The following is a 12,059-nucleotide window of genomic DNA, read 5'->3' on the forward strand; positions in this document are numbered from 1 at the left end:
TTTCTGGGGGCCCACCAAGCAGAAGGTGGTCCCACCAAGGGGCAAAGCTGAGCCCCTCCAAGGGGCCGCGTTTCATCCCTGAGGAGCAGTTTCTCAGCTACGGGCAGCTGTCCACCCGGAGTTCTGAAGAGGTGCTTCTGGAAGCCCATGAACAGCTGAGTCCAACTTCAGTACTGAGAGTTCAGCCATTTAGAAACAACCCTGCTGGTGTCGGGCACGTTCTACCTTCCCAGGGAGAACCGCAAGGCCTCGCCTCCCACGGCCAGCGAGCTCATTCGTGCCGATCTCAAGTGTGGACATGGCAGCAGGCTCGCGGTGGCGGTGCAGGTAAGCACCTGCTGTGGGCCCGGGCCAGGCAGCAAGTCCGCCACCCATGCCAAGATCAGCACAGCCTGGCAGCAAGTGTGTGCCACGACTCACTGAAGGCACAGGATAGCAGGCACACGCGGGCTGACTAGAGGCTTTCTCTGGGCAAAGGCTCACCGCCCCAATGGGCCAACGCCTTGCTGGAGGCTTGGCGGCTGCAGCGCAGTGCCCAGCAGTGGGCGAGGCCGCCTCCTTCCCACAGGGAACAGCACCTGATGGGCGGCCCTGCCCGATGCCCCAGCAGAGGTCAGGTCAGGCCGGGGCTGGGCAGGGTGGCGGTTGAGGGGGATGGGCTGCGCAGCACCCAGGGCACCTGTACCTTGCTGTGCACACGCATCCAGCGGCAGTACAAGGCGTGCTTGCACAGGCGGGATGCACGGCCCAGCTCATCCTTCCCGGTTGTGGCGTTGATGACCTCGATGGCCGCGTCACCCACCGTCCAGTTGACACTGAAGTTGGGTGCTTTCCCAGGCTGCCGTGCCTCCGCGTTGCTGATGCCTGGAATAGGGGACAGGGCGAGGTGACATGGAGCCTGGCAGACAGGGTGTTGCAGCCTAGGGCTGCCACTTGCTGCAAGATGCGCCTGCTGGTACTGCCCTGGGTGCTGCACACTGCACCCAGCATGTGCCACTCGTCAGGCCTGAGACCAAAAAACCTGGCTTCTTGACGTTTTCTTACCACACTTAACCCCCTTCACCCCAACTCACGGAGGGCTCACTTGGGACAGTTTCTAGAAAGGGCCTCAGATAACTGGGAGCTCACGCCCCTGTCCCCATCCATGTACTGTGCCTCCCTCGTAGCTCCTTCCACATGGGGGACACAGGCCGCCAAAATCGGAGCTAAGTGTTGAGAGTGTGCGACGGCAGGGGCTGGCCCGGTGCTGGACCCAGACGGAGGCAGGCGCAGGCCCGCACGCAGCTCACTGCTTTCCCTGCTGTCTGCTCTAGGGACCGTTTCCTATTCCCTTGAACTAAGTTCAGAACAAGCTGGTGTGGCCAGCTCACTGGTGGCCAGGCTGGTGGGAGGGTGGGAACTTCACTTTAGGAAAAACAGCAGTTTGTCAGGATCAAAAATCAGATGGAGAAAATTCCTATTAACAGGCCACCAAAGTCTCAGGTATTTACTCAGAGGGCCAATGTGTTTGAGGTTCGTCTGTGCCTCTGTGATAGCACCTTCCCCAGAGGGCATGTAGGGAGGAGGCTGGGTGCCCATTCTGCCCAGGGCTCAGACAGGGGAGCCCAGGGTCACCTGTGCCCCTGCACTGCCTCAGGTGGGGGTGTACTTGAACCCGAAGGCTCAGGACTGTCAGGGTGCACAGAGCCTTCCACTGATGCCGGAAGGCGTATCGGGCACTTGCTGTGGTATTAACACTGTGACGGGGGTGTCCTGGGGGCCCCTGGTGCTGGCGACGTTCCCTCGTGGTCACGTGAGCTGCGGCCTGCCCACCTGCCTGGGAACCCACCTCAGTGGGCTCCCTCACCTTATTTTTCTAGTACTTGGCATGTGCATGAACACTTTTGACTGTTCAGTGACAGATCCCAGGGATGTGCTCACTGTACCCGAGGGCCGCTTGCCCATGGCTTCTTCTAGGGGAGAGGCGGCAGGAGCTTGCAGACGGGCAGGCACCAAAAGCCCGTGTGATGGCAGCCAGCCCTGATCTCTACAGGTTGTGTGTCTGACCAGCCTGAGATCTCACCGTGGATGGTATCGCGACCAGCATGTGCCTTCAGGCCACAAGGCACTAAGCGCACTCGAAAAACACATTGTCCGCAGGAAGACTGCAGATTAAAGGGTGTGCATCCTCTACTCGCCAACCACGAAACTGACCAGTTTCTCCTGATCCATTTTCTGACACGTTATGTCTGCCACAGGGCTGCCTCCAGGGTCTCTTTCTGAACACTCGTGGGGGGCAGTCAGTCAGCTGCCCAGCAACAGGCTTGGGCCTGACTCCCTGACTGGCACAGTGAGGAACCTGGCAGGAAAGGCATTAGGCCCGCAGACGCACAGCGAGGCAGGTGTGCGAAATACAGCCGCAGTGGACATGCGGGACACGCAACTGTGCCACCTGCCCTGCGTTGTGGCCCTGCCCTGGCAGCTCCCAAGCCGCCTCCCCCAACACCTGCCATGGCCTGTGCCTCAGGAGCACAGGCCCCTGCCAGCCCTGGGCTGTGCCACACCTGCCTCCCACCACGGCTGCTGCACAGAACGCCAGCCGGCTGGCTGACCTGCGCGACCGGAGCCCGGGCCCCAAGCCTGGTGAACCTGACCTGAGGGGCCCCACACTGAGGGGGCGCCGAGGCCCCCTCACCTTTCCATCAGACTGCAAGGTCACCATTTCATTCCAAGGCATGGGCATTTAACTATTTCACTTCACACAAAGATTTTAACTGAGGTGTGACAAATCCCATGTGCACAGCTTGGTGGGTTCTCACGAAGTGCACATACCTGGAGCCAGCAGAGCCCACCGGCGCCCAGAAGCTCCTCCTGCCTCCACTGTCCCCTGCCTGTCCCTGTGGGAAACCATCACACTGACCCCAGCACCGCTGACTGGTGCTGCCCACACTGAACACTGTGACGGGGGTGTCCTGGGGGCCCCTGGTGCTGGCGATGTTCCCTTGTGGTCACGTGAGCTGCGGCCTGCCCACCTGCCTGGGAACCCACCTCAGTGGGCTCCCTCACCTTATTTTTCTAGTACTTGGCATGTGCATGAACACTTTTTGACTGTTCAGTAACATGCATGCGTGTTTGACAGACACATACTGCAGGGAGGAGACTGGCTGTGTGTGTACTCAGGGCTGCACATGGCACTAAAAATACCAGGCAAACCAGGTCTGGTAGGCTTACAAATGTTTTTCTGCTTAATGTAAAAGTGTCCCAGAAAATCATAAAACAAATCATTAGATGTCTGGCAAGAAGCAGAGAATATCTAACCAACCTGCAAACTCATTTCCCACTCAGTGCAAGAACTCACTTAAAAAAACTGGAAGATCAAACTAAATGTACAAACCAGCTCAACAAAGTTACCTTTCTCCAAAGACACCCCCTGGCTGGGGCTGTGGCCCTCAGCAAGGGGTACTCCCACGGGCCCGAGGCCATGCAGCACACTGTCGCCATCAGACAGCCCGTGCTCTTTACATGACCTCTCCTGTTTCTCCCTAATTTGAAAGGGGTAGACATATTCTCAAAGGCTTGGGGTGAGATAATACAGCTTCTAGGTTAGATTTCACCATTTAAAAGTTAGAAACTTGAATTCTTACAATGTGCACGACAAAACCTCTCCTTTCCTATAGTTTTCACCTCATTTTGATAAAACTGTGAATCAAACAGCAAGGAAAACTTTACCACAGGGGAGCAGGCAGAGCTGCTCAGAGAACTGCCCCAAACTCCTACACGCAGCCCACCCCTGTTCCACTTCCCAAAAGAAAAGAATCGGGAAGAGAGGCCCTAATCCATTTTTAAGAGGCTTTAACCTTCACTACACACTGATCTTGCTGAGAGACACAGATGATGTGTGTGCAAAGGGAGCAGATGAGCGTGTTCACATGGCGTGACCACAGGAGGCTGGTGGGCGCCCTGGAGCTGGCAGGCCGACTGCCCCACGCCCTGCGCGGCCTCTCTGTCTTGGCACAGGTTCTCCTCATCTCTCGTCCCGTCACGGCAGGCACAGTGGCAGACGGGTCTCGGACACCTGCAGCGCTGGTGACACACAACCCTCCTTGGGGTCACCACCCTGCTGCCGGCCCTGCCCTCTGGAGGCCACACACCACACGGCTGGGCAGCCTGGCCGCCCACGCGTCGGCCTGGGGTGAATGTCACACTGCCAGCAGGGAACCGCAGGGTGCTCTGTCTGTCCTGCCGCCCGAATTTGCATCCCCCTTAGGCTCTCTCAGACTTGGGCTCCACCTTCTAAGGAACCCAGAGTAAAACATGGGGACGTTAACCATTAACCCAAATTTCCACCAGTAATAATCCCATAAAACTAGCTGGCCTGAACTCCTGGGTGTCTGTATATTGTACAAGAATCAATCTTGATGGAAGGACCATTGTCCAAAGGCCATTCCATGTTTACTGTAACTCAAACCTAAGTTCGGGGCAATGTGGAGCAACCCTGGATTCACCCCACCTAAAATCAACCAGACAGCATGTGAAACACCAATCGTCAGACCCTGGACACTGGCCAGGAAGGACAGTGACTCCTAAGAGGCAGGAAACAAATGAGGTGAGGCTGAGCACCCCGGGAGACTGCCTTGGGGAGGCTCCGGGCAGCAGGGGTTCCTGGGCACATAGGCAGAGCCTGCACACTCCTTGAGCTGCATTCAGGAAGGCTGAGGTGCAGAGCCCACAGGACAGAAGAGCCCAGGCAAGAGGCTGCAGAGGGGACCCGGGAGCTTCCAGCGGGGACTGACCAGAGCACGCACTGCTCGAGGCCACGAAGACCCACCTGGAAGGCTGAAGGAACACGCACAACACTCACACGGAACAGAGAGAGACAGAAAGGTCTGTAAAGGTATGAAAAGTTTAGGCACAAACTACCAGGGATGAAGGCTACAATATCTGAGGCTAAAATACACTTGACAGGATCAATCACAAAATAGAAACTGTAGGAGAAAGACCAGTGATTTAAAGATACAATCACAGAAACTATCAAAGTGAAACACAGACAAAAAAGAGATTGGAAACCACCCAGAAAATGCATGAGTTGTCAGTAAATCTATGCAGCCTGATATACATGTGATGGGGGCTTCCTGAAGGAGAGCGGGGAGGAGAAGGTAGAAAATACGAACAGAATTCCCCAAATGTAATGGAACCAATAAACCCACAGATCTAAGAATCTCAATGAATCCCACACACAAGAAATGTGCAGAAAATGACACCAAAGAACATTGTGACAAACTGCTCCACCCCAGGATAAAGAGATCTTAGGCACAGAGGGGAACAGACATGTCACATATGGAGGGAGAAGCGCAGGTGCAGCAGGGTCCTTGGTGGAAACGATGCAAACAAGACAGCAGGGGAGCGATCTTCAAAGCGCCAAAAAGAAAAGAAAGCCTTGCCACTGCAGCAAAAATATATTTGCCCAAAAATGTATATTTCAAAAATGAATGCAAAATAGACTTTTTCAGACACACCAAAGCTGAAAGAATTCATCATCTGAAGACTTGAACTACAAGGAATATAAAAGGACGTCCTTCAGGCACAAAATGGTACCAGATGGAAATGGGGATTCACACAAAGGAATGAAGAACACCAGAAATGGTGAGTCTTTAAAAGAAGCTAACTAACTGTTGTAACAAAAATTGTAGTGTGGGTTTTTCACATATGCAAAAGTTAAATGTATGACAATAACTCAAAGGCCAGGAAAGGAATGAAAATATATATAGTAAGATTCTCAGACTATCCAAGGTGATATTAATTAAGAATTTACACTACAAACCCTAAAATAACCACTGAATTAATGGAACAAAAAGAGCTAAAAAGTCAAGGAGTTAAAATGGAATCTTAAAACATACTCAATTAATGCAAAAGCGTAAGAAAAGGAGGAAAAGGGAACAGAAAACAGGACAAATGTACAATAAGTACCAAGATGATCAATTTACACCCAATCTTAATGATAGTCACAATAAAGGTAAATGTTCTAAGAACCCCAATGAAAAAGGCAGAGATTGTTGACTGGGGTGGGGAGACAAAAGCAAGACCAAATATATGCTGCCTACAAGAAATGTACTTTAAATGTAAAGTAATATATAATAGTTTAAAATAAAACGATGGAAAAAGATACCCTGTTATCACTAATCAAAAGAAAGCAGGAGAGGGTCTATTCATGCCAAAGCAGATTTCAGGATGAAGAATATTACCAGAGATAAAGAAGGTAATTTCATACTGATATAGGAGGTTAATTTATGAAGCGGAACCCACAAACCTAAATTTTTGCACACCTAATCACAGAGCTGCAAAATATATGAGGTAAAAACTTTAAGATGTCAGAAGAAATAGACAAAAGCACAAATATAGTCAAGAGATGTTTAAATATCCCTCTCTCAGTAACTGGTAGACCAAGTGGAAAAGGACCTAAGTGACACACAACACAAGAATCAACCTGCTCACCGACATAATGCACTACTCCACCCAACAAGAGCAGACACACATTCCTCTCAAGTTTTCAGGGAGTATTTCTAAAGATCACATCCTGGTCTGAAAACAAGCCTCAAGTCATAAAAAAAGGAAACTAAATTAGAAATCAACAGTAGATCTCTGTAAAATCCCCTAATTTGTACAACTAAATAGCAGACTTCTAAATAACCAATGGGATAAAGTCTTTTGAGATGAGTAAAAATGAACACAACATAACAAAATTTTTGAAATGCTGCAAAAACAGTAAAAATCTCAAAAAAAAGACCTTAGCACCTTAAAAAAAAACTAGAAAAAGAAGAGCAACTGAAAGATAAAACTAGCAGGAAAAAAGAATTAATAAAGATCAGAGCAGAAATTGTTATAAAAAAGAAAAATCAATGAAAGCAAAAGGTGATTCTTAGAGAAAAATCCATAAAATTGATAAGCCCCTAGCTAGGATGATGAGGAAGGAGAAGACATACCCCCAATATAAGGGCTTAAAGAAGTGACATTACAGAGACCCCAAGATATTAATGGATAATAAAGGAATCTTATAAATACCTTTACATCAATAAATTCAACAATGTAAATGAAATAGAAAACTTCCCTGAAAGACATGAATTACCAAAGCTGACCAAAGGAAAATAGATAACACAAATAAACCTATATCTATTCTGTTACAGAAACTGAATTTGTAGATACTTTGCTGTAAAGAAAACTTGAGGCCAGATGGATTTGCTGGTGAGTTCTACCAAATGTTTAAGGAAAAACTGATATCAAATCTAAACAAATTCCTTCAGAAAATAGAAGAGGAAGAAATGCCTCTCAAATCATTTTATGAGGGCAGCATTACTCTCATCCAAAACCTAACAAAAATTAAATAAATATACAGACCAATATCCTTACAGACCAATATACACAGGTGCCAAAGCTCTACACAAAATTTTAGCAAATTGAGTCCAGCAGTATGTAAATCATCATCATCATCATCATTATCATTATCATCATCCTCATACAAGGTTTATCCCAGGAATGCAAGGTTGGTTTAATGCTCAAAGAAATCAGTGTTGCAAGTGGGTTAAACAAGATGGCAGCATGAGAAATGAGGCAGAAACCTCCTCCCAAAACCACATATAACACAAAAATACAGCAAATACAACTAATAGTGAAAGAGCAACCTGAAAGACTGCAACAGACAGCCTACATCTAGGGAAAACAGACCTCACAGAAAAGGGTAAAGCAGCAAAGCCAAGCCCTCACCCCACCCAAACTCAATGGCAGGAAGAAGAGAAACAGAGCAGGGAGGGATAGAAACCCAGTACTGCAAAACACCCACGCCTAGAGATCTTCACAGGGAGCACGAATCCACATTGCATGGTTCTCTGTGGTGATTAGAAGGGTTGGAAAGCAAAGAGAGGCAGAATACTTGGAGAGACTGAGATTCCAGCTGTTTCTGGAGACAGGTACCCACAACTGACCACTCCTGGACAAAAGAAAGGTGGATGCTTTGAAAGACTTTCCAACAGCGAGAGGGCTGCTAAAGGGGCAAGGATTACACAGAGCTTACTGCTCAGGAGAAAGGACATGTGGACAAAATTTTCCTGACATATTCAGCCCAGCAGGTTGGGAACTTTCAGGAGCTCTAGGTGCTCCATCCCCCTGGCTGGCAATGCAGCACTGAGGCTCCCCAATGTACTACACAGACTGCCACTCTTTTCTCCTGGCCAGCACTGGCTCGCAAACCTGCTGTCCCCACCATCGCACCAGACCAGCCAGAGAGTGGCCCAGCCTACAGAAGGTACAAGGGCACAGCACAGAAGCTCCTCCCTGCACACTCAGCCCACTGGCCTGGCAGCGAAGGCAGGCACTGCAGCCAGGAAGCAGGAAAGAGCTCTTTACTCCATGAAAGCACCAGCACCACTTGCCTGAGATCCCCGCCAGTGCTCTAGGAGCTGGGAAGCTCCAGAGAGTACAGCTTCTGGGCACTAGAGGGTACAGCCTACACAAAGTTATTATTCCATATTATTCATTACAAATACGAAATGGCAAAAGAACCTGGTACACACCAATATCCCTCAAACACCAGAAAGAGGGCCAAGTGAAACTGAAATCAACAATCTTCCGAATAAAGATTTCAAAATAAAAATCATAAACATGCTCATGGAGCTACAGAAAAATATTCAAGATCTCAGGGAAGACTTCAAGAAAGAGATAGAAATGTTGAAAAATACAGTATCTGAATGGAAACATACAATGGAGGAATTGAAAAGCAGATTAGATGACATAGAGGAGACAGTAAATGAAATAGAAATTAGAGAACAGGAATACAAAGAAGCTGAGGCACAGAGAATAAAGGTTCTCTAGGAATGAAAGAATATCAAGAGAACTGTGTGACCAATCCAAACAGAACAATATTCGCACTATTGGGGTACCAGAAGAAGAAGAGAGAAAAAGGGATAGAAAATCTCTTTGAGGAAATAATTGCTGAAAATTTCCCCAATCTGGGGAAGGAATAGTCTCTCAGGACATGGAAGTACACAGATCTCCCAACATAAGGGACCCAAGGAAGACAATACCAAGATATAAAATAATTAAAATGGCAAAGATCAAGGATAAGGACAGAGTAGTAAAAGCAGCCAGAGATAGAAAAAAGATCACATACAAAGTGAAACCAATCAGGCTATCATCAGACATCTCGGCACAAACCTTACAGGCTAGAAGGGAGTAGCATGATATATTTAATGAAATGAAACAGAAGGGCCTCAAACCAAGAATACTTTATCCGGCAAGATTATCACTTAAATTTGGAGCAGGCACTAAAAAATCTCCACATAAGCAAAAGTTGAAGAAATTTACCTCCCACAAACCATCTCTACAGTGTATTTTGGAGGTACTGCTACAGATGGAAGTGCTCCTAAGGCTAAATAGCTGTCATCAGAGAAAATAAAACTATAGTAAAGGAAGCAGACCAATTAATTACTAAGCAAATTTTAATTAAATCAAAATTAAATCAACTACTCACAAAGTCAGTCAAAGGATACATAAAGAGTACAGAATATGACAACTAATATATAAAGAGTGGAGGAGGAAGAAAAAGAAGGGAAGAAAAAAAGAACCTTTAGATTGTGTTTGAAATAGTATAATAAGCGAGTTAAAGTTAGACTGTTAGATACTAAAGAAGCTGCCCTTGAGCCTTTAGTAACCATGAATCTAAAGCCTGCAATGGCAATAAGTACATATCTATCAATAATCACCCTAAATATAAATGGACTGAATGCACCAATCAAAAGACATAGAATCATTGAATGGATAACAAAACAAGACCCATCTATATGCTGCCTACAAGAGACTCACTTCAAACCCAAAGACATACACAGACTAAAAGTGAAGGGATGGAAAAAGATATTACATTATTGAAATAGAAAAAGAAGGACAAATGATGCCCAAACTCAGTAGAAGGAGGGACATAATAAAGATCAGAGCAGAAATAAATAAAATTGAGAAGAATGAAATAATAGAAAGAATCAACGAAACCAGGAGCTGGTTCTTTGAGAAAAAAAAAACAAAATAGATAAACCCCTAATTAGACTTATCAAGAAAATAAGAGAGTGTACACACATAAACAGAATCAGAAATGAGAAAGGAAAAACCACTACACACCACAGAAATACAAAGAGAATACTATGAAAAATTACATGCTAACAAATTGGATAACCTAGAAGAAATGGAGAAATTTATAGAAAAATACAACCTTCCAAGACTGACCCAGGAAGAAACAGAAAATCTGAACAGACCAATTACCAGCAATGAACTTGAATTGGTAATCAAAAACTACCTAACAACAAAACCCTGGGACAAGATGGCTTCACCATTCTATTTTACATTTAGAGAATACCTAATATTTAGAGAAGACCTAATACCCATCCTCCTTAAAGTTTTCCAAAAAGTAGAAGAGGAGGGAATACTTCCAAACTCATTCTATGAGGCCAGCATCACTCTAATACCAAAACCAGGTAAAGACACCACAAAGAAAGAAAAAGACAGACCAATATCCCTGATGAACATAGATGCAAAAATACACAACAAAATATTAGCAAACTGAAATAAAAATACATCTGAAAGATCATCCATCATGATCAATTGGGATTTATTCCAGGGATGTAAAGATGGTACAATATTAGAAAATCCATCAACATCATACACCACATCAACAAAAAGAAGGACAAAAACCAAATGATAATCTCCATAGATGCCGAAAAAACATCCGACAAAATACATTCATGATAAAAACTGTCAACAAAATGGGTATAGAGGGCAAGTACCTCAACATAATAAAGGCCATATATGACAAACACACAGCCAACATCATACTTAACAGTGAAAAGCTGAAAGCTTTTCCTCTAAGATCAGGAACAAGACAAGGATGCCCACTCTCCCCATTTTTATTCAACAGTTCTGGAGGTCCTTGCCATGGCAATCAGACAACACAAAGAAATAAAAGGCATCCAGATTGGTAAGGAAGAAGTTAAGCTGTCCCGGTTTGCAGATGATATGACTCTGTACATAAAAAACCCTAAAGAATCCACTCCAAAACTACTAGATCTAATATCTGAATTCAGCAAAGTTGCAGGATACAACATAGAAATCTGTTGCACTCCTATACAATAACAATCAACTACCAGAAAGAGAAATCAGGAAAACAATTCCACTCACAATTGCATCAAAAAGAATACAATACCAAGGAATAAACATAACCAAGGAAGTGAACGACCTATACCTTGAAAACTACAAGACACTCATGAGAGAAATTAAAGAAGATACCAATAAATGGAAATACATCTGCTCATGGATAGGAAGAATATTGTCAAAATGGCCATCCTGCCTAAAGCAATCTATAAATTCAATGCAATCCCTATAAAAATACCAACAGTATTCTTCAATGAACTAGAACAAATAGTTCTAAAATTCATATGGAATCACAAAAGGCCCCAAATAGCCAAAGCTATCCAGAGAAGGAAGAATAAAGCAGGGGGGGATCTTGCTTCCCAACTTCAAACTCTACTACAAAGCCACAGTAATCAAGATAATTTGGTACTGGCACAAGAACAGACCCACAACCAGTGGAATAGAATAGAGAGCCCAGATATAAACCCAAGCATACATGGCCAGTTAATATATGATATAGGAGCCACGGATATACAATGGAGAAATGACAGCCTCTTCAACAACTAGTGTTGGTAAAACTGGACAACTACATGTAAGAGAGTGAAACTGGATCATTGTCTGACCCCATACACAAAAGTAAACTTGAAATGAATCAAAGACCTGAATGTAAGTCATGAAACCATGCAACTCTTAGAATAAAATAGGCCAAAATCTCTTGAATACAAATATGAGCAATTTTTTTCTGGACACATCTCCTTGGGTAAGGGAAACAAAAGCAAAAATGAACAAATGGGACTACATCAAACTAAAAAGCTTCTGTACAGCAAAGGACACCATCAGTAGAACAAAAAGGCATCCTATAGTATGGGAGAATATATTTGTAAACGATATATCTGACAAGGGGTTAACATTCAAAA

The 12,059-nt window shown here is 45.5% G+C and overlaps 1 protein-coding gene across 4 annotated transcripts in view; it reads right to left on the reverse strand.

The window, feature by feature from the left end:
* ADARB1 (adenosine deaminase RNA specific B1) overlaps positions 1–12,059 on the reverse strand; it is a 144,256-nt gene that overhangs the window by 3,756 nt on the left and 128,441 nt on the right. For all 4 annotated transcript variants that reach the window (XM_073231233.1, XM_073231236.1, XM_073231235.1 and 1 more), the window contains one exon: positions 686–864. In XM_073231233.1, coding sequence (XP_073087334.1) covers positions 686–864 — 179 coding nt within the window. The remainder of the gene's footprint in view (positions 1–685; positions 865–12,059) is intronic.

This window comes from Manis javanica, chromosome 3, assembly GCF_040802235.1.
Source record: "Manis javanica isolate MJ-LG chromosome 3, MJ_LKY, whole genome shotgun sequence".
Classification (NCBI taxonomy): Eukaryota; Metazoa; Chordata; class Mammalia; order Pholidota; family Manidae; genus Manis; species Manis javanica.